The 26,859-nt window shown below is 32.6% G+C and overlaps 1 protein-coding gene across 1 annotated transcript in view; it reads right to left on the bottom strand.

Moving 5' to 3' along the window:
* Positions 1-11,571: 11,571 nt before the first annotated feature.
* LOC110023668 (cyclin-B1-2-like) overlaps positions 11,572-26,859 on the bottom strand; it is a 44,091-nt gene continuing 28,803 nt past the window's right edge. Inside the window, exon 4 of the mRNA XM_020723194.1 lies at positions 11,572-11,791. Coding sequence (XP_020578853.1) covers positions 11,691-11,791 — 101 coding nt within the window. The 3' untranslated portion in view covers positions 11,572-11,690. The remainder of the gene's footprint in view (positions 11,792-26,859) is intronic.

The raw sequence follows: 26,859 nt of genomic DNA, 5'->3' as shown, positions 1-26,859 counted from the left end.
TGATCAAATAATCTAATTTGACCATTTTTAGGGTTTGAACTAATTTATTTGTCCAACTTAATCAAAGCTGACTAGTTTAGTCAATGTGGTGGTCATTAGGTCATGAACTGACCATTTTGACCAAAATTGACTATATGAGTGAAAGTGGATTAATTAGATTAATTGACTTTTTGGTCACCAAAATGACCTCTTAAGCAAGGTTTGACCAAATTAGGGCTTATTACCACTAATTTGACCATTTTAGGTTTTAAACTGGTTAATTGGTTCGAGTTGACCATAATTGACCAATTTGACTAAAATTGATCAATTTGACCCAAAATTGACTATATGAGTCGAAATTTATCAATTAGATCATTTAAATGTCAATGTTGACTTTTTGATTACGAAGATGACCATTAAGTCAAAAGTTTGACCAGGTTAGAGTTTGTCACCACTAATCTGATCATTTTAGGGTTTATTATTGTTAAGATTCAAAAATAATGTTTTGAGGGTTATTTTAATTTCTAGGGTTTTAGAATAGTCCAAAGAAGTCAATATTGGTAGACTTCTTTATCTTAATAACCACAATGATCATTTTCAAGTCTTTTGAATGTGTATAAGGATCTTAAGTCTTAAGATTTTTCAACTAAAAAAAAATTTGTCCATGAATGTTATTTTAAGACATTCATTAAAAGTGAGGTCAGCAACAGATTATACAGTATGAAATATAATAAATACGTATGGAGAATCAAAACAAGCTCAGTTTAGGGTTGGAGTTCAATATCATTGTCTGAGAGGGGAGGCCTCAATCAGACAAGTTGACCAGTTTTGACCATAGTTGACAAATGTAGGTCCAGGGTTGACTATGATGACTCACTTGACCATGTCATGGTTAATTTAGTCATGAGGGTATTAGGGGTATGACTTAGGTTTGACCAGGGTTGACCAAGGTTGACCAAAGTTGACCAGAATGGTCAAATTTTTCATATGTGTTGTCTTGACCATATGGTGGTCATTTGGGTCTATAAATGATCAAATGGTCAAAGTGGTGACCATGGAGGTTCGCTTTAGTCATTTTGACCAATAGTTGGTCAATGGTGTCTGTAGTTGACCAAATGGTCCAGTTTGACCATTTTGGTGTTTTGAAATGATCAAATAATCAATTTGACTATTTTTAGGGTTTAAATTGATTCATTGGTCCAAATTAACCAAAGTTGACCAGTTTGACCAGAATTGACTAGTTTGACTAAAATTGACTATTTGGGTCAAAGTTGACCAATTGGATCAATTAAATGTCAATGTTGACTTTATGATCATTATGGTGACCATTAAGTCAAAATTTGACCAGATTAGGGTTTGTCACCACTGATCTGATCATTTAGGGTATTGTCATTGTTAAGCTCCAAAAGGAGTGTTTTGAGGGTTATTTCAATTTTTAAGATTTTAATAACACTATGTATGTCTAAAGAAGTCAATGTTGGTAGACCCTTTAATGATCACAATGATCATTTTAGGTCTTTTAAATGTGTCTGAGAATCTTAAATCATAAGATTCCTCAAGTTGAGTTTGGTCTATGGATGTTATTTTAAGACCTTCACTAAAAGTGAGGTCAACGAATGGGCCCCCAATATGTGTGGGATACTGAATAATTGACCATTTTGACCAAAATGACCTCTTAAGTCAAGGTTTGACCAAATTAGGGCTTATTACCACTGATTTGACCATTTTACCACTGATTTGATCATTTTAAGGTTTTTAGGTTTTAAACTGGTTAATTGGTTCAAGTTGACCAAAGTTGACCAGATTGACTAAAATTGATCAATTTGACCCAAAATTGACTATATGAGTCAAAGTTGATCAATTAGATAATTTGAGTGGCAATGTTGACTTTTTGGAATGTCAATGTTGACTTTTTTATCATGAAGATGACCATTAAGTCAAAAATTTGACCAGGTTAGGGTCGGTCACCACTAATTTGATCATTTTAGGGTTTATTATTATTAAGAGTCAAAAATAATGTTTTGAGGGTTATTTCAATTTCTAGGGTCTTAATGACCCTAGAAATGTCCAAAGAAGTCAATATTGGTAGACTTCTTTATCTTAATAACCACAATGATCATTTTCAAGTCTTTTGAATGTGTATAAGAAATTTGTCTAACGATCTTATGTCTTAAGATTCCTCAAGTAAGAAAAAAAGTTTTGTCCATGAATGTTATTTTAAGACCTTCACTAAAAGTGAGGTCAGCAACGGATTATACAAGATGAAATACAGTAAATACGTATGGAGAATCAAAACAAACTCGTTTTAGGGTTGGAGTTCGATACCTTTATCTGAGAGGGGATGCCTCAATCAGACAAGTTGACCAGTTTTGACCATAGTTGACAAATGTTGGTCCAGGGTTGATTATGATGACTCACTTGACCATGTCATGGTTAATTTAGTCATGAGGGTATTAGGGGTATGACTTAGGTTTGACCAGGGTTGACCAAGGTTGACGAAGATTGTCTAGAATGGTCAAATTGACCATATGGTGTTGTCATGACCATATGGTGGTCATTTGGGTCTATAAATGATCAAAAAGTCAAAGTGGTGAACATGGAGGTTCGCTTTAGTCATTTTGACCAAAAGTTGGTCAATGGTGTCTGTCGTTGACCAAATGGTCCAGTTTGACCATTTTGGTGTCTTTAAATGATCAAATAATCATTTTTAGGGTTTGAATTGATTCATTAGTCCAAATTAACCAAAGTTGACCATTTTGACCAAAATTGACCAGTTTGACTAAAATTGACTATTTGGGTCAAAGTTGACCATTTGACCAAAATTGACTATTTGGGTCAAAGTTGACCAATTGGATCAATTAAGTATCAATGTTGACTTAATAATCATTATGTTAAGGTTTGTCACCGCTGATCTGATCATTTAGGGTATTGTCATTGTTAAGCTCCAAAAGGAGTGTTTTGAGGGTTATTTTAATTTTTAAGGTTTTAACAACCCTATGTATGTCCAAAGAAGTCAATGTTGGTAGACCCTTTAATGATCACAATGATCATTTTAGGTCTTTTAAATGTGTCTGAGAATCTTAAATCATAAGATTCCTCAAGTTGAGTTTGGTCTATGGATGTTTTTTTAAGACCTTCACTAAAAGTAAGGTCGACAGTGGACATTGAAAAATATCTACATGGGTCATCTCACTTATAAAAGAATTGAATAGCATCATTAACTTCCATCTTCCCAATTTCCTACACTTTTATTTATAGGAATCAGCAGTAAAATTAGCAGAGCCAATAGCCTTATTATCAACTATAAGTATTAATCCCTCCCAAATTTCTTTCTTTGTTGGGATTTCTGCAAGATTAGCACTCCATAATATATTAATCTGATTCCCTAATAGCCCAATGTTAACAATACTCCTTCCTATTTCCTCCTGCTTAGTGATCCAATTCCCATTACCATCTTTTATTTTGAGAATGGCATTAAATCTTCTCCTAATCCTTATGCGCACATGAAAGTACTTTGACTTCCTATAATCCTCCCTAAAATGAGCTTCCACAGCCTTTTTCATTAATAGATCCTCCTCACATTTAATTTCCTCTATTAAATTCCTATGAGAAGCAATGAGTTCAATGTTAATGTTATCATTCCAGACCGCCATACTCTCCAATTTATACACCTGTCCTTCTACCTCTCTGACCTTACTTTGCACATTAGCAAAATCCCTCCAATTCAGGTTCTTTAGAGAATTTGCAATGTTTTTATGAATTTTTTAAGAGATATACCATGCATTGCCTAATTCTGCCACTCTCCAACTATTTTTAACACACTATAGAAAATCATGGTGGTTAGAACATGTAATATAATATTTGAAGAAATGCACCAACAACTTCTCAGTGAAAGAAAATATAATAATAAGGGTCTATCATCAAAAAATATCTAGATAAGAGTTGCACTTTAGATACCATAAAATCATTCAGCCATTATTGGTTAACCAAAATAAGATCTAATCTCTCAAACACACTACCCCCATTCTACATATAATTTAGACCAATGAAGTGAAAATCAAACAAACAAGCCTCCATCATAGCATTGTTGAAACCAGCCTCAAGCCTAAAATAAATAGGTTGGCTATTCTTTTTTTTTTTTGAATTACACATAATCAAGTTGAATTCACCCCTTAATGACCAACCACCTTTCATCCATATGCTCAATCATCTCAACTTCTCCTACAATTCCAATCTTGTAGAATATATAGTGCTAGCGCATGTGAATGTGGTTCATCCCTTAAATATATCCTTTTTGATCTAAGAAAGAAGTAATGTTAGTCATCCCACAGTACCTTCAACTTAATATCTTTGCTATAGAAAAACCAATATTTGTTTGAAGCAATGACTATGCAATCATCTTTTTTAGCATTCCCCTCATATACTTAATTGTAATATGCACCATAGGTTCTAAAATAGAAAAATGCCACCGTTTATTGATCCTAATTAGATGCATTAATATATTAAGGAAATCAAGATTTGTTATTCCCGTAATAATCCATATAAGGATACTAATCATCTAGCATGCCTTTCCCTCTCTTAGAGGATCTAGGAGGAAGGGACTTTTAACTCCATTTGAGTAGTACTGTTAATGATACTAATCATCTATCCATATAAGGATATTAATCATCTAGCATACCAAATTTTGCTTGCTTCTAAACGCTTTAACTCTTAATTAGCTCTTTTCTTCCTTCTTCTTTTCTGAAACTACCACTTCTTTTTCATATCCTATCATACAGTAGCCAAAGCCTCTTTATTATCCATACAGGTTACCTCCTCCTCATCTACTCTTGGATACACCGTCTCCTCAGGCATCACAGTAATGTTTTATGCAGAATTATAGGTTCTTCCATGAGAGTCACCCCTGCATTCTTAATCAACTCTTTCTCATTAACCACAGTGGTACCCCGTTCATCTTTGCTTTCAGTTGACACAGTGTTAGGATCCTTCCTACCTCCTTTTTCCACATTGTGCACATGAGACCTCTTTGCCAATTCCGTGTTATTTGCATTAATCTCATCTTCTTCAAACATGGTAGGTGGGTTTTTTGAATTCCAGATGAAGCACATAGAAGTTATCAACAAGATGTCCAAACATACGACAACTTGAGCAATAATGATGATGTCATTCAACAAATACATTATGCCAATATCCATTGTGTGCAGAAACAATCCACAATTCTTTTGCAACGTTCTATGTAACATTTTCTATAAGTACTCGGGCAGCAGATGGTCATGTTAAGTTAAATGTAGGAAAATTTATCTTTGTTGGCCTCATAAATTTAGCACCTAAGGAAAAAGAAATTCATGGTTAAATATATGTAATTTGAGGTTAAGGAATCTAAACGATAACATAACAAATGGACGCTTGGTTTGTGGATCAAAATCCATAGAACACTTTAAAAAATTCTTGTACATCTTCTCAATTTTAAGGTATTTCTTCTAAAAATGCATTTATAGTCCTCCTCCCTACTCAATTGAATGAGAATTTAGCGCCCATCTAATAGTCAAGTTTTCCATTCACCCATAAGTTTCAACCCATCAAAAGCCTTCCTCACAAGCTCCATTCTCGGATGCCCATATAGAAATTTACCAAACAAATTAAATTTACAACTAGTTGAGAGGTCAGTTGTATCATTTTACAATAATAAATAAGCAGGCTTGCAAATCTTGCAACAAGCCTAATACATAAAAGGTCTCTCACCATTACCTTCAAGAGTATCATGGTAGGACTGAGAAAATGCAAACTACTTTGAGTTAATCATGGCGCGAGTGCCAGCGTCTGCAAACATCTTAGTATACAACTAATCCATCCAATATAGCCACTCAAAAATACCACTAAAGCCAAAACTAGTGACATCACCTCCATATCGCCAGAGCCATAGCTAAGAAAACTTTTCCCGTCATTATATATATATATGCCAAAAACTACTTAAATAGACCATTATGATAAGTTATACTCAAGTAGAAACTCATTGCATTAAATGGAATTACAATTTCTAATGTAAGGGATATTTAAGCTATCCCCTACCAACAAAAGAGAGAGGGGTGAGGAGGGCGATCTAGATACATCTGTTACATGGTTACATCTACTAAAATTAGCAAGCCAGTTTGCAGACCTATTGCCCTCCCTATGTAAAAAGGAAAATCTTATAGAAAGTTTTCTGACCAATCTCTTGATTCTATCTATCCAATGAGTAATGTGTCAGGGAGGAGATGCTTGAGCTAACATGATCTGCACCAATAACTCTGAATCAGATTTAACATGGATGTGGCTCTGATTGCATTGCTGGGAGATCTAAAGAGCCCAAAAAATTGCAATAGCCTCAGTTTCTAAAGCATCATGAGCTACTATAGGAGAGAAGAAATGAAGAAAGCAGCTTCCCAAGTGATCGCTAAAAACACCCCCAATTCTAACCTCATCAAGACTGAAACTTCCATCAGTCTCAACCTTCACCCAAGGGTGCAAAGGATTGAGCCAAAGCACAGTAGAAAGATGGTTTCTAGCACTAGAGACAGCCACATTCCCCAATTGAGAATAGATATTTGGGAACCCCATGTTTTGGATTAGTTTCAAAAAAAAAACTCATACAATTACTCACTACCTATGAATAAGACAAGGAACTTCCTCAAATCTGAGTTTATTCCTTGCAATTACCCTTGGGATAGTAGAGAGGTGAGAATCCTGCCACTCTGACCAACAGGCCTCAAATGAGAATTAGGAGAGATTAACTGTAGATATAGAAAGCTATGTCATCACATCATTCCAAACTTTTAGAGCAAAAGAACATTTGAAGAATAAATGGTCCAAAGAATCCTCCTCCACCTTGCACAAACAACACCAAGAGCGGCCCCTCAACCCCTTGAGTTTAATAATTTCATTAGTTGGAAGAAATTTTTAAAATAGTTTCCAAAGAAAAAAAAACATGGAGGGGGTGAAGAATTTGTTCCAAAAATAATTCCCCCAATTTAGTTTTGCCCAACCCTACAAATAGGTATAAACGGAGGAAGAAATGGATTGAGAACAAGATTTCTTCAAAATGCTTTTATCTTTAGTGGTATTATCAAAGGGGTCTTCATGATCTCTGGAATCAAACCAAGAGGAATAGTAGTAGACAGTAAAGAGGCATTGTATTCATTTTCACACCGAAAATCAGCAACCTTGGAACTGAGATTAGCATGTTCTGGGACTTTATGAATGAGTTTACCTTCCATCGACCAATTATCCAAGCAAAAATTTACTTGACCTGTGCCTAATTTCCAAATAAAGAGATCTGCAGCATGAGCTCTAACTTTTAGTAAATTTACCCAAATTTTGGAATCTCCTAACTTCCTGGTAACCATAGAAGGGTGGGTTCCTTTGCAGTATTTTTCCATCATAAATTTTTCCCACAAAGATTCTTGTTGTCTAAATTTGATCAGAAATTTGCATAAATTCACTTGGCATAAGTGATTTGGACCCTTAAAGCCCAATCCTCTACAGAAATAGGTTTGCAAACCTTTCGCTAACTAACCCAGTGCATTTGCTTCCTTTGTCAACCCATAAAAACCAATTGAAACTCCTTTCCATTAATCTCCGTGTACACTTTTTCATGGTCGTCATTTGCATCATATAAGATGGAAATGAAGTTAGAATGCTTTTGAGTAAGGTAATTTTGCCCCCATTGGAAAGAAAGGAAGAATTCTAGCAATTGAGTTGTGTTGTATTTTAATAAACATACCCTCATATTGAGTTTGTTTTGTTCCGCCTTTTAGGAGTTGGACCCCCAAATACTTCAGAGGAAGAGAACTTACCCGGAAGTTAGTAAAATCAGTAACCCAATGTCTCACATCAATTTTAACATTCCGACTGAAAAGAATAAGGCATTTTTTATTGTTAAAAGAAAGACCAGAAGTGTCTTAAAATTCTTGAAAGCACTTAAAGAAAAGTTTGATAGCAGATTTAGATGCTTTAGAGAAGATAATCTCATCATCAGCATATGCTAGGTGGGAGATATATAAGGTGGATCTATGACTGAATTGTATATGAGGATATTGATAAAATTTAGAGTTTAACATCCTGGAAAAATAATTAAAAGAAAAATTAAATTAGGTAGGGGAGAGAGAGTCGCCTTGTTTCAGCCCCTGGTAGCTTTGAAGTAGCCATAGGGATACCCATTGATAAGAACATAATTCATATTATTGTTAAGCCACCTCATGATCAAATTGGAAAAGTCCTCAGAAAAGCCCCTGGACTTCAGAACATTAACAATGAAATCCCATCTAATTGTATCATAAGCCTTCTTCAAATCAAATTTGAAGATTGTGTTTCCCCTCTGCACATTTTATCCAAATCCAATAGGAGTTCCTGTGATAGCAACACATTATCAGCAATATTCCTCCCTTCCACAAATGCAGATTGATTCTCACTGATCAAACAAGGAAGATGAGGTTGGATTCTATACATAATAATTTTACTATTGACCTTTCTTAAGACATTAGTCAAACCGATTAGTATATATCCTTCCCAATTAAATCTATTAATCTCCATTGGAATCAGAACATTGCAAAAGAAATAAAATAAGTATAAGGATCCACCCCTCTAAAGAAATCTTGAACAGCAAGAATAACATCATGCTTTGTTATGGACCAAGTCTTCTTATAGAATTCTGAAGTAAAGCCATCAGGTCCAGCAGTTCTATTGCTGTCAATGGAGTTGATTTCTTGTCAAATATTTGGTTTATCTGGAATAGAGGTGAGATGCAATGGATTAGTGTAATCATAATTTAACCCATTGATTAAGGGCCCTTTTGGATTTTGGTACCTTAGTTATGAAGTGAAGGGCAATTAAAACACCTGAGAAGAAAATGTGTAATTTTTTTCAAATTTTATTTATTTTAAAAAATTATCTTAACTTAGAAAATAGGGTTTTCAACATTACTTTATTTAATCAATCAAAATAAAGTTTTTATTTATGAAAAAAAAAATTATTTGAGGTTCCCTTAGGTCAGAGAAACACTTAGACAAAATTCCATAATTTTTTTAAATTAAATTTTAATTTAATTTTATAATTATCTATTGATTTTTTAAATAAAAAAATATTTTTTAATTACAAAAATTATTTTTCATATTTTTATTAAACCTCTTTGAGTCTAATGAACCCAGAGAAATAACTTTTACATTTTTATGATTTTTAATTTATTTATTATAATAATTTTAATGGGAAAATAAGAAAAATACATTTTTAGGCCTTTAAGAATTTATTTTTAACTTAGAAAAATATTTTAATGAGTCCTAAATGATCAGGAAACCATTAGACACATTTTGAAATATTTTTGAAATTTTTAATTATTTTTAATTTAAAATATAGTTAAAAAATGAAGTATTTTTTTCAAAAATAATTTTTACTTTTCCTAAGTGCTCATGATCACAAGGAACTCAGAAAACCACTTTTCATAATTTTCCTAAGTGTATTTAATTTAATATAATTATTTTTGTACAAAAATATAATTTTTCTCATAAAATTAACTTTAGTGTTCAAATTTAATCAAATAATTTTAAAATTTTTATAGTAAGTCAACATGATTTTTCTACATAATGTGGAATTAATTTTATTAATTTTTTATAAATATTTAATTTAAATAAATTAATACAAATTATAAACATTTAATTAACTATAGATAAGTACAAAATTATTCAAAGCATCATGACATTTTTCCTAAGTTTCTTTGACCACAGAAACCCTACTAAAATTTATCTCATAGTTTTTCAAGTGATTTTAATTTATATAATTAATTTAAGCCAAAATAGTCATCTAAGCTTGAAAATTAGGGTTTCAAACATAGGGATGCTCCTAACCTTGGAAAAATCCAAGAATATCTCCTCTGTCATGAGGAACAAACACTAAAAATCTCAAGCTATGGTGAGGAATATTTAATAAAAATTAATTAAAATACCACATAGAGTTCATATTGGTTTTAGATAATAGGATGAATCTGTCTCAGTAAGCTTCAACATTAAACCAGTGGCAGAATAATAGTATTGATCACAGAATTTATGCTTCCACATGCACAATGTCATCTCCATGATGCATACAAAAAATTTTAGCAACACATGCATCGAGATGATTTTATAGAAATTTAAGATGTCCATTAACACGTTGCAAGGAAGAAGTTGCAATCCTAATATGAATTGGTCATTATAGAAGAGGAGCTTATCATCATATGTTGCATTTGGTAATTCTCCCTTCTTGGCGACGCAAAACTTAATTGAAAAACATAACATTAATGAAAAAGATATACAAAGGTCCATCAAATAACTAAAGCAAAAAGAAATGGACTATGAAGTAATCAACTAAAATTAAAAAATATTTAGTCAATCATCACTCTGTTAGAATAGAAGTAAAAATTCTAATATAAATTTCTTTAATGACTTAAATGTAAGCAATATCAACACCTTTCTTTTCTAAAACTCCCTAAATTACTCTCTTGATACCTTATCATAAGCTTTTTCTAAATCAATAAAAATCATATACATATCCTCCATACTTTTAACATAATTCTCCATCAAACCTGTCAATAAATTCAACATAGTAGATTTGCCTTGCATAAATTTAAACTAATTTGGGGATTTTTTTGCATCATGTTTGTAACCTACAATAACCATTCTCATAACTTATATTCAACTGTCTCTCTCATAACTTTGATGTATCACACATTAACTTCATTGATTTAATTTGCACTCCTATATATACTCTTTTTCTAAAAAAGTAAAAAAACAATAGACTCTTTCACCGCTTATTAAACATCTTTTTAAATTTAAAAATAATATTAAAAAAGACTACTCAACCAAAAAAATCTTATTCTTCTAATTACTTTCACTTTTATTGATGTTCTATCAAGTCCTATATTTCAAACACTCATTTTTTTAAAGCCTCTTCTATTTTTGAAAAACTACCAACCAAAAAAGTCTCGACTTCCAACTAATACGACGATGATAATGAAAAAAAATTTTATTATTATTTAAGATAATAAGATCATTAAAATCAATCAATTTTTTTTTACAATCTTTTTTAAAAAAATTTAGGAAAATATCTTATCCACCTATATTGAAATATCTTTTTCAACTTAAAAAAAAAGAAAATTTGATTTTTATCGTTAATATATTTAACATAAACTAAAACTTTTTTGCTTTTGTTATAATTTTACAGTGCAATTTAAAACCTTACAAATTCTTAGCATCACACGATTTTTAGAAGACTATATGCTAGAATTCAAATTTTAAAGGAGCGAGCATAGCACAAATTCATAAATTCAAGCATTTGATGCACCCAATAAACAAAATGTTTAGAAGGCTGAAAAAGATGCATCAAAATAATATAACTAATATAAAAAAAATTCCAAGAAATAAATTGACCAATTCGTAACATCAATAAAATTTAAAAAGAAAAAAAAAGGAAAATATCCAAATAATCAAATTAACAACTCATATAACAAATTAATCATTAATGACAATCAAATTAAAAAAAGGAAAATATGGAAATACTTAATGGAGAAAAGAATTCATAAAACAAAAATAATGACAATCATGAATGACACAATTTAATTTCTTTCCTAAGCAGCAAACCATACATACTCCATAATGTTTTCAATTTAAGTTTCGACATGACAACATAACATCAACAAAAAAGGACTTTCACATAAAACTGGGGCAAACAGGCCCCTTAGAAAGGCCAAAGCGAACTTCCATGCCGTGATGCATGTCAAGCGGGCGGAATGTCTCAGAATCTTGAGGCACTGTAAACGTTAAAACTAGAAATCAAATAAGATTTAAAAAGGAAAAGTATGGATGAATAGAGTTTGTGCCAGGAAATCAAGCTCCATTAAAATATTAAATTTTTACACAGCATTATGGGTATTTATGACCGATCGATGCAAGGTTGGCTCATCCCAACCCCATCACACAATATGTTTACTTCCGAGAATCTGAAGAGTAAGCTAAATCTGAAACCAACGTCAGCTTAAAATAATAAACAGTGGTGAAGCCCTTAGAATCATATTTACTGCAAATTCAAAATGAGTTGAAAGCTGATAAGAAAAAAGTGTTGGGTAGATTATAACGCTTTTTAGCCGGCTTGGAAATGTGTGAAAACAGAAACCAGCCAGAACAATGCAACACCCCTCAAACAAACCTAAAACTAAATGATTTTTTATCAATTTCCGTGCATAACATTAGCATAAATAAAACATTTATTCAGTTTCTAAAGATCATGCAGTCATTCACATGAACAACGAACAACAGTTCATAAAATCACAAAACTTTGGGATTCTTTGGAGTTTCTCCAGCAAAAAAGTAGAGAATCCAATCATTCCTGCTCACTTTTTCTGAAGAAATTGTATAATGGTAAAAATAATACCGTGAAGAAAGATGATATGAACTTCTATGCAATATTCTTTCGATTATAAATCTCTTTTTTCCATCAAGCATTCAGAAACCAATCATGTGTTTCAAATTAGTGCCCCAATATTAACTAATGCACCATTACTACATCCACTCTATTACACACTTCGGTAGCTTTAGGCTCAACTTCGTACTGAGTTAGAGAAATAACTTTTTCGTAAAGATTATTTTAGAATTATATGAGTTATAGTTGTTAGTAGAAAATTATTGCAGCACTCATAGTGATTAAATCTCAAAAAAATATCATTATAAATTGATAAACTAACCTTAAACTTGTAATTAATTAGAAAATATTTATTAATTTATAAACACGTTATTTTTTAAAGCAAAAACCTCTCTTATATAAAAACTATTAATGCTTTCATTCAGTCGAACCTTTTCTTACAGCAGCAAAATGCGGCAACCTAAAATTGCACCGTGGGAAGAAGCAAGCAATAAAAGGCATTACCAAATGAACCTTTAGCTCCTGCTTAAGCCCAGTTTTTTGTTGCTTAAGTGTCAAACAATAGAATACTCGTCACCAACGAATTTTCAAGAAAATCTCTGCTCAATGCTCCCCTTCCCAAGGTGCGACCTAAGCTAAGGGCCCTCCCACCTTTACATAGTGCAGTTGTGGCTCTCTGTAGATATCTCTGCCTTAATCTTCTTCTTCACAAGTTCAATGATGGGCTTCTTCTCCACCAGTCCCCCCTCCATTAACTTAACGATAGTGTCATATCTCAAAAAACCATACTTATAACAGCAATCTGCCTTCTTGTTGTTGACTATAACATGGAGAAATCAAGGGGCAATTTCCTCTGATCTCTCCTTATTCGCCTCTTGGCCCAGGTTTTCTGGCAGTGACCCAATCCCCTGATTTCTCTCTCCATTTATAGTTTGTAGCTGTTTGCTCCTTTTTTTTTTCAATTTTTTTGATGAATTAACAAAGTTTGCCTGTAATTGCAGGTTAGATAACTAGGATTCACTGCCCTGAGTTTTGGATCATTTGTGTTGTTCCTTTCATAAAATTCAATGGGCTGTGATTCAATATTCGGTTGTGATACTGAATGCAAAAATTTGCTGAGGTTACTGGGAAGCAATATACCGCGCAACTTACAATGGTCTATTTTAGCAATTTTGAATCCAACAGAAAAATTGACTAAACAAGCAAAAGTCATCATCGAAATTCAATATTGCTAGGAAAGGCAGACCTAATATATTTGACGTGATAGATTGCATTATTAATTATGCTGAAGGACATTCAATGTTGGGTTGAGAATAAGGTATTGTGCTTTATCTTTTACATGTCTTTGCACGTGACTTGTCACGCTAATTCTTTTTTCGAACATCACATAAATTACTTCCATGAATTTTCATTACAAAACTAGCACGATGTCTTAACATGAAAGTAATTAAAGATAAATAATGTGAAGAGATGTTATTGTTGCTACACTCAGCTTAAATGCTGACGATGTGATGATCTGATTAGGAGAGTATAAGTTTTAGACTCGATTTATGTTAAGAAAGGTAGATGTAGAGCTAAAATGACTTGGACATACTGTATAAAAATGATCTTAATTTATTAGACTTAAATAAAAATATGACACTCAATAGGATGCAACAGAGATAGCCGACCCCACTTCATGGGATAAAGGCTTGTTGTTGTAGTTGTAATGTGATGAGATGTGTTATCATTAATATTCTAGTTACATGTGTTGATCTTCTCTTCTTTTATTTGGGTTCTTAGTAAATCTAATTAGCGGACACGGTAAACTTATTATGCTCACATAGTACCCCCTTGCCGTGATTTTATTCCCAGTAAGTTATAACGACCAGTTGAGAGTGCAAATTGTCCATTCTTTGCCAGAAACTAATTCAAATAATAATTGCAGATAAATATAGTGTACAGGAAAATAAGATTGTAGTCGATGTGTTGAGAAGATGAGATCAAATGCAAGCTTCTCCAAGATCGGTCACTGTAGTTCAACTCTACAGTGTATATTGCAAATATAATAATGGACACTGCTTCTTTCCATCTTAACAAATTAGCATAGAGCTAATTGCTTCTCCAACTCTAAGATGCAATGTTTTTCATTTAGCGGTGGGCATTTGAAATAAAGGCGGCGATGATAACAATGAATTCAACTCTTAGAATGTTTTCAAACAATCATTCTATTCAAATAGCTTGATGCTTTCAAGGAATGACGAGCACTTTTAACATTGATCTAAATTGGCACAGTTCAGTCATTTGACCAGTTAAATTTTGTAGCTCCTTGGAGTTTTTGAGAGACATCATCTTCAATATTGCTTTCGACTTATTTTTGTTCAGCTTTATTCCTCCAATGGTGAGTAAGAATTCCAAAAAATTTACTGATCCATCTCCAAGAACTTCAAAATAGTGGACTGCTTCAAGTTGAGCATATGATGTTCAAAATTTTTACTCTTCACTGGCAAGTTTTTCACAAATAGCTCCATAATTATTCATTTTTGCTCCTTGAATACAACAACAACAAAACCTTTATCCCACTAAGTGGGGTTGGCTACATGAATCCTTTTCCTCAATTTATTCCTATTTGGTGTCATATTTTCATTTAATTCTAGCAAATTAAGAATATTTTTTTAAACAATATGCCTAAGTCGTCCTAGTTGTAACTCTGCCTTTCTTAACATAAGTCGAGTCTAAAACATCTACTTTTCTAATCAGATCATCAGATGGTTGGCGTTTAATGTGAAAAAACCATCTAAGACGACTCTCTCTAATTTTGTCTGTCACAGGAACAGCACCAACCCTATCACGGATATATTCATTTCGCATTTTGTCTCTATGTTTAAAGCCACTCATCGACCTAATCATTCTCATCTCGACAACACTTAACTTAGTTTTATGCTTCTCTATTAAAGGCCAACAATAAGCGTCATAGAGCATTGCAGGTCTCACCACTATTTTATAAATTTTCCTTTCAGTCTAAGCAGTACTTTTCTATCACATAATAGGCCCGAAGCATTCCTCCACTTCGACCAACCAACTTGAATTCTACTAATAGCATCCCCATCAATATCACCATCACTTTGAACAATAGACCCTAGATAAAGTGTTCGCACCTTTTAATAATTTGATCACCCATAGTTACATTTCTATCAGTAAAGCTACTACTACTAAAATTACATTCCAAGTCTTCAGTTTTAATTCTACTCAAACGAAGGCCTTTAAGATTGACCTCCATAATTCAAGTTTTTCCTATGCTTTTTCTCTTATCTTATCCACGATAAGTATATCATCAACAAAAAGCATATACCAAGGTACATCCTCCTGTAAGTGTCCAGTAAGACCATTCATAACTAAAACAAAAAGTTATGGGCTTAAAGCTAATCCCTGATGTAAACCAACAGAAATAAGAAAATAAATAGGTCAATCCTCCTGTTCTAACACAAGTAACAACTCTTGTATACATATCTTTAATGACTTAAGTGACGTGAATATAATTCATATCAACTCCTTTATTCTCAAGAACTCACCAAATGATATCTCTTGGAACCTTATTGTAAGCTTTTTCTAAATCAATAAAAATCATATGTAGATCTTCCTTATTATCTCTAAACTTCTCCATCAAACCTCTCAATAAATGTATAGCCTCTATAGTAGACTCGCCCGACATAAATTCAAATTAATTATGGGAAATCTTTGTAATACGTCTTAACCTATGTTAAATTACCCTCTCCCAAAATTTTAAAGTATGACAGATCAACTTACTTCCTCTATAATTTCCACTCTCTTGTGCATTTCCTTTATTCTTAGAAATGGGGACTAAAATACTCTTCCTCCACTCCTTAGGCATTTTTTTAGTTTTTAAAATAATATTAAAGAGTTTAGTAAGCCAAGAAATTCCCAAATCTCCTAAATATTTTCACAAATATTTCTCCTAAATATTTTCACACTTCAATTAGGATATCATTAAATTATATTGAATTTCTTTAAAGCCTCCTCAACTTCTTTTTGACTAATGTGACAGTGAAAATGAAACAATTTATTATTATTAATGATGTTCAGATCACTAAGGTCGAGCATATTTTTCGAAACTTCATTAAAAGTCTATCAAAATAACTCATCCACCAATTTTGAATATCGTTTTCTAAGAAAATAACTTTTTGAGTTTCATCTTTAATACAGTTTTTGATTAAATCTTCACTTTTCTTTTCTCTTTCTTTGGCTAGTTTATACTTATATTTTCACCCTCTTTAATATCTAATCTATTATAAAGATCACTAAAAGCAGAATTATTGTCTTAGACTTTCTACGGGTCGTTTAATATTTTTCTCAGTTTTCTAAGCTTTCACATTTAAACCAAATTTTATAACATAACTTTTTTTATTTTATTTTTTCTTGCACATTATTATTCCACCACCAATGATTTTTTACTTATAGTAACTTTTTTATTTTGATTATTCAAGTACAACATTTGTCATTTGTTTAATATTATTTGTTACTTTATCCCACATAAAATTTAATTCTTCATAAACATCCCAAATTTTGATATCTTGAATTTTACTCATAAAAGTAATTTTATTTGTCTTTTAAGTACCTCTATCAAATTCTACGAGGATGACTCCTAGTATTATTTATTTTACAACTCTTCATCTTAAAATCTAGAACTAATAATCGATATTGAGTACTTATATCCTCACTTAGAATGAACTTACAATTTTTACATTCTCAGCGATCTCTTCTTCTCATAAGAAAATAATTAATTTGTGTTTTGTTGAATTCAATCTTATAAATAATAATTTGTTCATCTCTTTTCTTGAATAAAGTATTAGCAATAACAAAATTATACAACAACAATAACAACAACAATAACAACAACAACAACAACAAAGCCTTAATCCTACTACAAGGGGTCGGCTACATGAATCATTTTTCTCCATTGCATCCAATTTAGTGTCATATTTTCATTTAGTTCTAATAAATTAAGATCATTTTTTATACAATAAACCCAAGACTCCCTAGGTCTACCTCTACCTTTCTTAACATAAATCGAATCTAAAACATCTACTCTCTTAATCAGATCATCAGATGGTCGACGCTTAATGTGAGCAAACCATTTAAGACGACTTTCTCTAATTTTGTCCGTCACGGGAGCTATACCAACCCTATCACAGATAAATTCATTTCACATTTCGTCTCTAAGTGTAAAGTCACTCATCCACCTAATCATTCTCAACTCGGCAACACTATTATGCTTCTCTTTTAAAGGCCTACATTTAGCGCCATAGAGCATTGCAGGTCTCGCCACCGTCTTATAAAATTTTACTTTCAGTACTTTCAGTCTAAGTTTCAGTCTAAGTGATACTTTTCTATCACACAAAAGGCCCGAAGCATTCCTCCACTTCAACCAACTAACTTGAATTCTACTATTAACCTCCTCATCTATATCACAATCGCTTTGAACAATGACCCAAGATATCTAAATCAATCACACCTTTTAATAATTTGATCACCCAAAGTTACATTTCTATCACTAGAGTTACTACTATTAAAATTACATTCCATTTATTCAGTTATTCAGTTTTAGTTCTATCAGTTTTAGTTCTACCCAAGTGAAGGCCTTTAGACTCCAATGCAGACCTCCATAATTCTAGTTTTTTTCTGGGCTCTTTCTCTCATCTTATCCACAAGAAGGATATCATCAGCAGAAAACATACATCTAGGTAAATCCTCCTGTACATGTCAAGTAACACTGTCATTGCTGCCATCCATAACTAAAGCATCCATAACTAAAGCAAAAAGGTATGGGCTTAAAGTCGATTCTTGATGTAATCCAATAGAAATAGGAAAATATTTAATCAATCCTCATTCAGTTCGAACACGAGTAACAACTCTAGTATACATATCTTTAATGACTTGAATACAAGTCATATGAACACCTTTTTTGTCAAGAACTCTCCAAAGGATATCTCTTGGAACCTTGTCGTAAGCTTTTTCTAAATCAATAAAAAACAAATGAAGATTCTCCTTATTATCTTTGAACATCGTCATCAAACCTCTCAATAAATGTATAGCTTTCATAGTAGACCTGTCCGGCATAAATCCAAATTGATTATGAGAAATATTTGTAAAACGTCTCAACCTATGTTCAATTACACTCTCCCATAATTTTAAAGTATGACGCATCAGCTTAATCCCTCTATAATTTACACTCTTCTACATCCCCTTTATTCTAAAAAATGGGGACCAAAATACTCTTCCTCCACTCCTCCGATATCTTATAGTTTTTAAAATAATATTAAAGAGTTTAGTAAGCCAAGAAACTCCTAAATCTCTTAAATATTTTCATACTTCAATTGGGATATCATCAGGTCCTGCAGACTTTCCAGCATTGATTTTCTTTAAAGGCTCATCAACTTCTTTTGTACTAATGCGACAGTAAACATGAAACATTTTATTATTAATAGCGATATTAGATCACTAAGGTCAATCGTATTTTCAGAAACTTCATTAAAAAGTTTATCAAAATAGCACCCCACAATGAATCACACACTAAAGCAAAATCTAATATGGCTCTACCTTCTTCATTAATCACTCCAAAGCCGTAGCCACCATGAATATTTCTAAAATCTTCCACCACTCTACCAACATGTCCATTTAAATCTCCTTCAATAAAAATTCTTTCTTCAAGAAGTATTATTTGTATCAAGTCTTCTAAGTCATTCCAGAATTTATTTTTAGAACCTATATCTAAACCTACTTGAGGAGCATAAGCACTTGTAATATGAATAATTTTAGTATAATAATAATTATAAGAGCTACAATTCTATCTCCAACTCTATTAATTTTATAATATTATCTTTCAAACTCTTATTTATAATTACACCTACACCAATTCTGGTAAGATTCTTGCCTGAATATCAAAGTTTAAAAACCTAAGTTATCAATCTCCTTAGTTTTTTCTCCAACCCATTTAGTTTCTTGAACACATAAGATATTTTATCTTTCTATGAACCATAATATTAACTAATCTCATTAATTTACCGGTTAGAATACATATATTCTAAGATCTTATGCTAATATTAGTTTCATGGACAAACTTTTTTACCTACATCCATCTCTAATATGGGAACCCTTGCTTACACTACATCCAGATGTCGGTATAGCGGCCCATGCACAATTTTCACTGTATTCAGACTATACAGCGCATAGGATCCAAGAGACACCCTAACACTTACATAATGATCAAAAGAATTCATGTCATGATTTTTTCGACAAATTTTATATTGTCAATCGACTATCTAACGCAACCCTCTATTTTTGCTCCTTGAATACCAGATCTATGATTCGTTGATTGGCCACCCCTACATCCTTCAACCAAAATAGCATTATATTGTAACAATACAACTAATCACCTATAATGAATGTGACATTATATGTGTAAATTAGGCGCATACATACATGATTGTAGCCCAAGAAGGGTTCTAGGAAGCTCATGATAATGTATTTGATTTGTGTGTACTAGCACATAAATATCTTCTACACAGATCGAGTTAAGATTTATAAAGTCTATGTATATTCACCACTTTTCATTATCTTTCTTCAACATCAAAATATTAGAGATCAGCTCATGGTATCAAACTTCCCATATAATTCCAATAATAAGTAACATTTGCACTTCTCAATGGATTGGGTAGCTGACTTTGCAGAAAATAACTAAAACTATTGGTTGGACTTATTCTTTTATCTTTATTCAATTTATGGCAGACAACATTGATCTCTCAGCAGTTGAGTAGAAGAATATGTCAAGTTCCTTCAAAGTCGCCACCAACTCTTTCTTATACTTGACATCAAAGAAAGAGCTTATACAAAAAGTGCGAGCGGACTCTTCAATTTCATTCGAGATCTCTAGGCTTTGAAACTCTTCGAATTTATTAGTTAAATGCTTCTGTCTATGCATTATTAACATCTTTCAAGTAGCATGCCCTTAATTGTAACGAGTTGCCTCACACAATAATCACTCACTCAGCCTCCATCTTGGAACTTCACAACAACATAGTAGACGACTATGTAAAAGTATTGAGTGTTTAGCCCAATATGATGTTGCAAGTACCTGGGACGTCGACAATGATGAAGTAGACCATGGCCATTTAATAGTTTCCTTCCAAACCCTAAGTAAGTGATAGAGTAATTATTATTTTGTCTCCCTTTTCCTCAAAAGAAATGCATGGGACTATATATAAGATAGGCAAGTCCCTTCATTTATCTTCTCAAGGATGCACTTAAAAAAATATTGATGGAGCTTCCTATTTTGATTAATATATTCTTAATTTGATAATTCGCGATCAATGCCATGACCATAATAATATCATTGCAAGAGTTATTGTGGAACGACCTATCCTCCTTAGAGAATGTAATTGGGACAATGACCATTAATGGTATTTACATAGTGACTGTCAAGTTCACCTCTCGGCATAAGTTGCTTGAGGCTGGTCCGACAAGAAACTTCTTCCGATTCACCCAAGGTGACAAGTACATCTATATTATGTGGATAATGTGTTCAAGCACAAGCTCATTTTCATCTTTAGCCATTAGCACTTTACCCAACCTCCAACCCTGGTTAGCCAAGTCAATTCCTTCAACTTCCCAACCTTAATCAAGCATTCAAACCAAATTATGAGGTGGAAAGAACCTTAGCATCATGATTGTGGTGCCAATGGAAGGCGAAGTATATTATCTCATCCCTCAAATGAAAATATTTCATCATTTGTGTAGGTCTCCCGAATTACTCTATTTGTATAGTCTTTACTAATTTAAGTGTAGATAACCACCGTGGTGTTATTGTGGGTAAGGGATAAGTGGGTGAAGGTTTTCGATCATCACATCATTCAAACTGAATTCACCTTGGCTAGTGGTTAATTCATTTATGATGATAAGGTTCAGATATAGGTCGAGGATAGGCACACTTAAGTCTTGAGACTTTATATGTTGCTCCCTAGGGAGCTATCTTATCTTCCTTGCTTGGTCTTGTCCTCTAGGCCAACTCAAGATCCATCTCACTATTATATTTTTCTTCAGATGATCATTGATGAGTTTGATTAACTCGAACAAAAAATTTGGTAGCTATAAGCCGAGTGCATAATAAAAGGCTATAGGCCTTTCATTTAAAACATGTCTTTAGAACCTCACTCTGAAATTCCTCAACAACTCACTAAACCCCGGAAGCATCTTTAACAAGACTTTTAAGTTTTTTTTGAAATTGCAACATGCTAACAAATTAAGTTATCCTCCAGAGTACTAGGCAAAAAAGCTAAACAAGGGCCAACTACAGAAAGTTTGTGAAGAATAACCTGTACTTCAATGCATTATTGTCATAAACTCAAAATATGTTATTTGAGTGAAGATGATGGATTATTAACTTAGTCGATCTGATGAATTCGTCAATTTCTATAGAAAAAGAATTTGTCAGTTAGTATCTCCATTATTCTACTCGCCCTGGTAGTCAGCAAAGTCCAAGGTTCAACTTTTCTTCTACCAAATCTAGAAAATATCTCCCATTAAGGGAGGACAGTGCTATCACTGCAGAGCTTCTTCTCCTAGCCACCGAGTAAACATAGTCTTTAGATAGTTGCCCTTGCGGTATAGTTTATAAGGATTTGTTCAAGGAGGCATTGGATCATTATGTTCTATCCTCCATCTCAGTTAGTTGTGTAGTTGTTACAATATCTTGGCACTCAATGCTTAGAAAAATATCTCTTATAAGAATCTAATTGATTTGTTCTCTGTTAGCACCCTCAATAGATCTCTATGTTCACTACCATCCTCAACATAGATTTATGCACATCATATTTTTTAGGATGATGTATCATGTTTTCTCTGAGTTATATCAAGCCTAGAAAACATAAAAAAGAGGAAATAGAGAAGAGTAAGGAGAGTGTTTATGCTACAATATAGAAGGAATCTGAACTTAAAACCCTTAACTCTACCCAAAATCCCTTGTTTATAGAAAAGAATATAAGATCTTAAACGTAAACGTAATAGAAAAAACTATAGCATAAGCTATATATATGCTTATTTGCTAGAAGGATAATCAGGATTGATAGCAGAGCAATGAAGATTCTGAAATGGTATTTGGATTTTGACCCACAGACGGAACCACCAATTAATCCAGTTTAGATTCACCTCCTTGGTCTGAAATTTTATTATTTTACTAAAAAAATGTTGTACTATATTCACTTGACTTATGGTAAGTCACTCAAAACGGACATTCCTACTTTTAATTTTTCTCATCTATTTGAAACCAGAGTACTTGTTGAAATAGACATCACTTCATCCGCTTCTGAGAAAATTTGGTTGGGCACACAGCATCATGGATATTGACAAAAGATAGTGATTGAGTCTTTTCCTTCGTATTGTTCGAACTGTTGTATCTTCGGTCACTCCAGTTCTCAATACAGCCATCTACACCCCTAAATCAGATCAAAAAAAATACAGTGCTCTGCCAGAGGCAATGCTTTCATCTCCTCCTGATTAGCTCCAAATTATTGACACTATCAATCATCAAACAGATACCCCTGAAGAAGTCACTATTCTCGCAGACAATATGACAACTATTCAGTCCCCAGTTATAGCTCCCCATCTTTGGAGCCTCCTATCGTGGGGGAGAGAGAGATTCTTCAGATCTCACCTGCCCTAGAACCTGTCACCGATATTACAGGTAGCAATACTTCTACTGCTTCACTACCGCCTCATCAGGTCGAACAAACTGTTAATGTTACTCAGGCTTATGAGGATCATGATATGCAACAGTCTACACAAGTCCAACAACCTTTGAAATCTACTGATCAGATAAGTCAATCATCGGATGAGGAATAACATGTCTACACATCTAGGAGAAAGAAAAAGAACGGAAATCTACTTGGAGCTCAGGAATTTAATGGATGATACTTTGGTTACTTTCGGCAATGGTACTCACCTTACCAATTTGTTAGCCGGGTCAATTCTGAGGACTAGATTTTTTTTTCATTTAATTCTAATATATGCCCAAGACTTTTTTGATCTACCTCTGCCTTTTTCAACATAAGTCGATTCTAAAAAATCTACTCTCCTAAAAGGATCATCGAATGGTCGATGTTTAGTGTGACCAAACCATCTAAATGATTCTCTCTAATCTTGTCTGTCACTAGAGATACACTAACAAATATATTCATTTCACATTTTATATCTAAGTGTCAAGCCAGTCATCCACCTAAGAATTCTCACCTCAACAACACTTAACTTTGTTTTATGCTTCTCTTTTAAAGGCCAACATTTTGCACCATAGAGCATTTCAGGTCTGACCACCATCTTATAAAATTTTCCTTTCAAGTATAAGCAGTACTTTTCTATCACAAAATAGGCCCGATGCATTCCTCCACTTCAACCAACCTACTTGAATTCTATATCACTCACAATATTAACACAACAAGAAAAAAGTAGCTTGCATGCGATGTACAAGCTGGAATACTTCAAATACATGTAATCTTACAAAACTACATTAGATGTTCTTATAGTGAGACAAAAACTTCAGTATGTCAATGCTTGATATTTGCATGGCATGAAATCAAATGGAGATTATAGATTAACATTCAACAAGCCAACAACATCAAGGAGAGCAAATGAGACATCAATTATAAGGTGCTTTAGAATGATTGCATAAAACAAAACCAAACTTATCATTCATAAATATGCACTAATATATATTACTTGATTTTAATTATGTTTATATCCAAAAATAACGGAATTAACAAAATAATTATGGGGTTGTTTGGTTGCATGTATTAGGAATGTATTGAAAATTAAATGCATGCACTTTAAAAAATTTTTTACTGTTTGGTTTGATGTAAAGTAATTACATTGTAAGGTTTAAATGTATTATGAATCCCTTGAATCACCACTTTATCGTGTATTTGAACCCCCTCAAAACCAGCAAAATTAGGAATCACGACATCCACAAGCCCCTCAAGGCTCACAAAAACCATCTCTACCACATCCTCTCCATCATGTGAAAACTTTCATCCCACATGAAAATGATGTGAGGCGAAACACTTTCTCCTTCAATCGCGTGAAATAGGTCACCATCACGCAACCTAGGCACGACGCTTAGCACTTTTGTCGAGTGAAGTTTTTCTCCATTATGGTCTAAGCGTGGCATCTCCTCCTCCATCGTTGTGCATTACCATCTCCCATCTATCACATTACTTCCACCTTCAATCGTATGAAATTGTCTCCATTAATCGATATGTTCAACATAAATTTAGTACTATCACAATTGTTTAATTTAACCATTGATCATAAAAAGTAAAAGTTTAACTATATTGAAAGACACGCCTATGACTTTTTTATTCTCATAAAAGTGTTTAGCATTAATTAAATTTGCATGTACAATTAATCCTTACCATGAATATTATCATTGATTATGGCTTTGTCAAGGTGCAAGTCTTCGTGTGTAGATACTTTTATTGATTTTTCATCAAGGCACAATATTAGATTTTATTAATAATGGCACTTGGAGTTCCGGAAAAAGGTAATGCAAATTTCAATTAGAAGAGCGTGCATTAAACATAATGTGATTAGAAAAAATGGGGGTGCAAAGATATTGGTCGTTACTATGATTATGAATAGTCCCTACGATCATTTAAAAAAAAATCTACAACACAAAGATGGGAACATCAATTGTACAATAATTGAGATTCGTCATCCATAACTATTATTTTGAGCTCAAACATAAATCAATTTGTTCATGTGGCTATTGCAATCCTAGTTGACTATATGTATTATTAAGATGTGTATACGTGGATGCATGCAAATATGGAAGTATAATCACACATATATCATGTCTTATTTATTCTTCCAAGCTAGACTGAACAATTTTTTATGGTTTCATCTTTGTTTTAATCTTATTGACTTATTCTTATCCAAACTTAGCCTATTGCATATTGGAGAAAAATTTAATGACAGAAATATTAAATGATAATATTGAATGGCCATTAAATTGAGATGACTTATAGAATGACATGATAACGAGTAGAAATCAGAATGTAGCTGTTGTTTAAGCTAGCATCGCTCGGGCAAATACTATTATATTTGCCTTAGTACATTAACTAAGGAGCCAATGAGAAGAACTCAATCCTGAGTGGAACATTCAATGTGGAGATGAAAAAACCTCCTACACTTCAAACTCTATAAAAATACAATCAAATGATAAATTCATGAATTATTTTAATATACAAAATTGACATCTCATCTAAATTTTCAACTATATTGTATGCTAGCATAACTTATCAAATTTGGAATTATATTGGAATTATCGATGGAACACATGTTAAAGCTAGGGTCATTAAAAAGTATGAATCCGCTTTTAGAGAGCGAAAATCTTGCCCAACTCAAAATGTGCTTGCAATAGTAGACTTTGATTTGAGGTTAACATATAATTTAGCTGGTTGGAAAAGCTCAGTATATGATGCCACTTACTCCATAATGCATTAGAACGAGTTGATAGTTTGTGTGCGCTAGAATATACAAAGCTATGATAGATTGAATATTTCTTCTTAGTAATTATGTCATTTTTATAAATGAATAACACCTACCTTACAACTAAGCACTATCAGTTGATGGTGATTACGAAACTAAAAAATATGTTGTATTTTCATGTTATGCCACAAGATATCATTTAAAATGGTTCAATAGCTTAAGACCAAATAATTATAAGAAGTTATTTGACCTTCGGCATTCAAGAGTGCACACTATTGTGGAGCACGCCTTCGGTTATCTGAAGAATCAATTTGAAAAGATTAAGCATGAACTATATTTTCCATTGCAAACACAAGTTAAAATTATACTTACATGCTGCATATTACATAATTGGATCAGGTGATGATTTTATTCTTTCAGAAAATTAGTGGTTAAGAAGAGAACACTTCAGTATGCGGTCTAAAAGAGTTATTGATGACTAGGAGTAATTGGACAAAAGGGGTCAGTTGATGAAAGAAATGTGGAATCAAATGAACGACGTTGGTTACTAAAGCTGTTTTTTGGCCTTGTCTCGGTCTTTTGATGATAGAATTATTCTTTTTACTCCACAATTAATATAATTTCTTAAAATAAGGATGTTTTTATTTTTCCTACTAGTTTTGTATATTTTTGGGATATAGAAACATTTGTTTTTCTTTTCATAGAATTTATGCATGATTTTTGGAGTAAAAACACATTCTTTTTGTACATAACTTTTATGAAAAAATTTATTTTTTTTGCAAGTTGTATATAATTTTGAAGATTAGATTACCAAAGATTTTGTGTGATCTATACATATTTTTGTTGAAAATGTATTTATTTATCTAAAAATTGTGTGTACTAATTTTGACATAATGATTACATTTCTTAAGAACAAAAGGAGCCTCTTCC

This window comes from Phalaenopsis equestris, unplaced genomic scaffold, assembly GCF_001263595.1.
Source record: "Phalaenopsis equestris unplaced genomic scaffold, ASM126359v1 Scaffold000002, whole genome shotgun sequence".
Lineage (NCBI taxonomy): Eukaryota > Viridiplantae > Streptophyta > Magnoliopsida > Asparagales > Orchidaceae > Phalaenopsis > Phalaenopsis equestris.
Note: the sequence above shows the minus strand (reverse complement) of the source record. Positions and strands in the feature narration are given on the sequence as shown.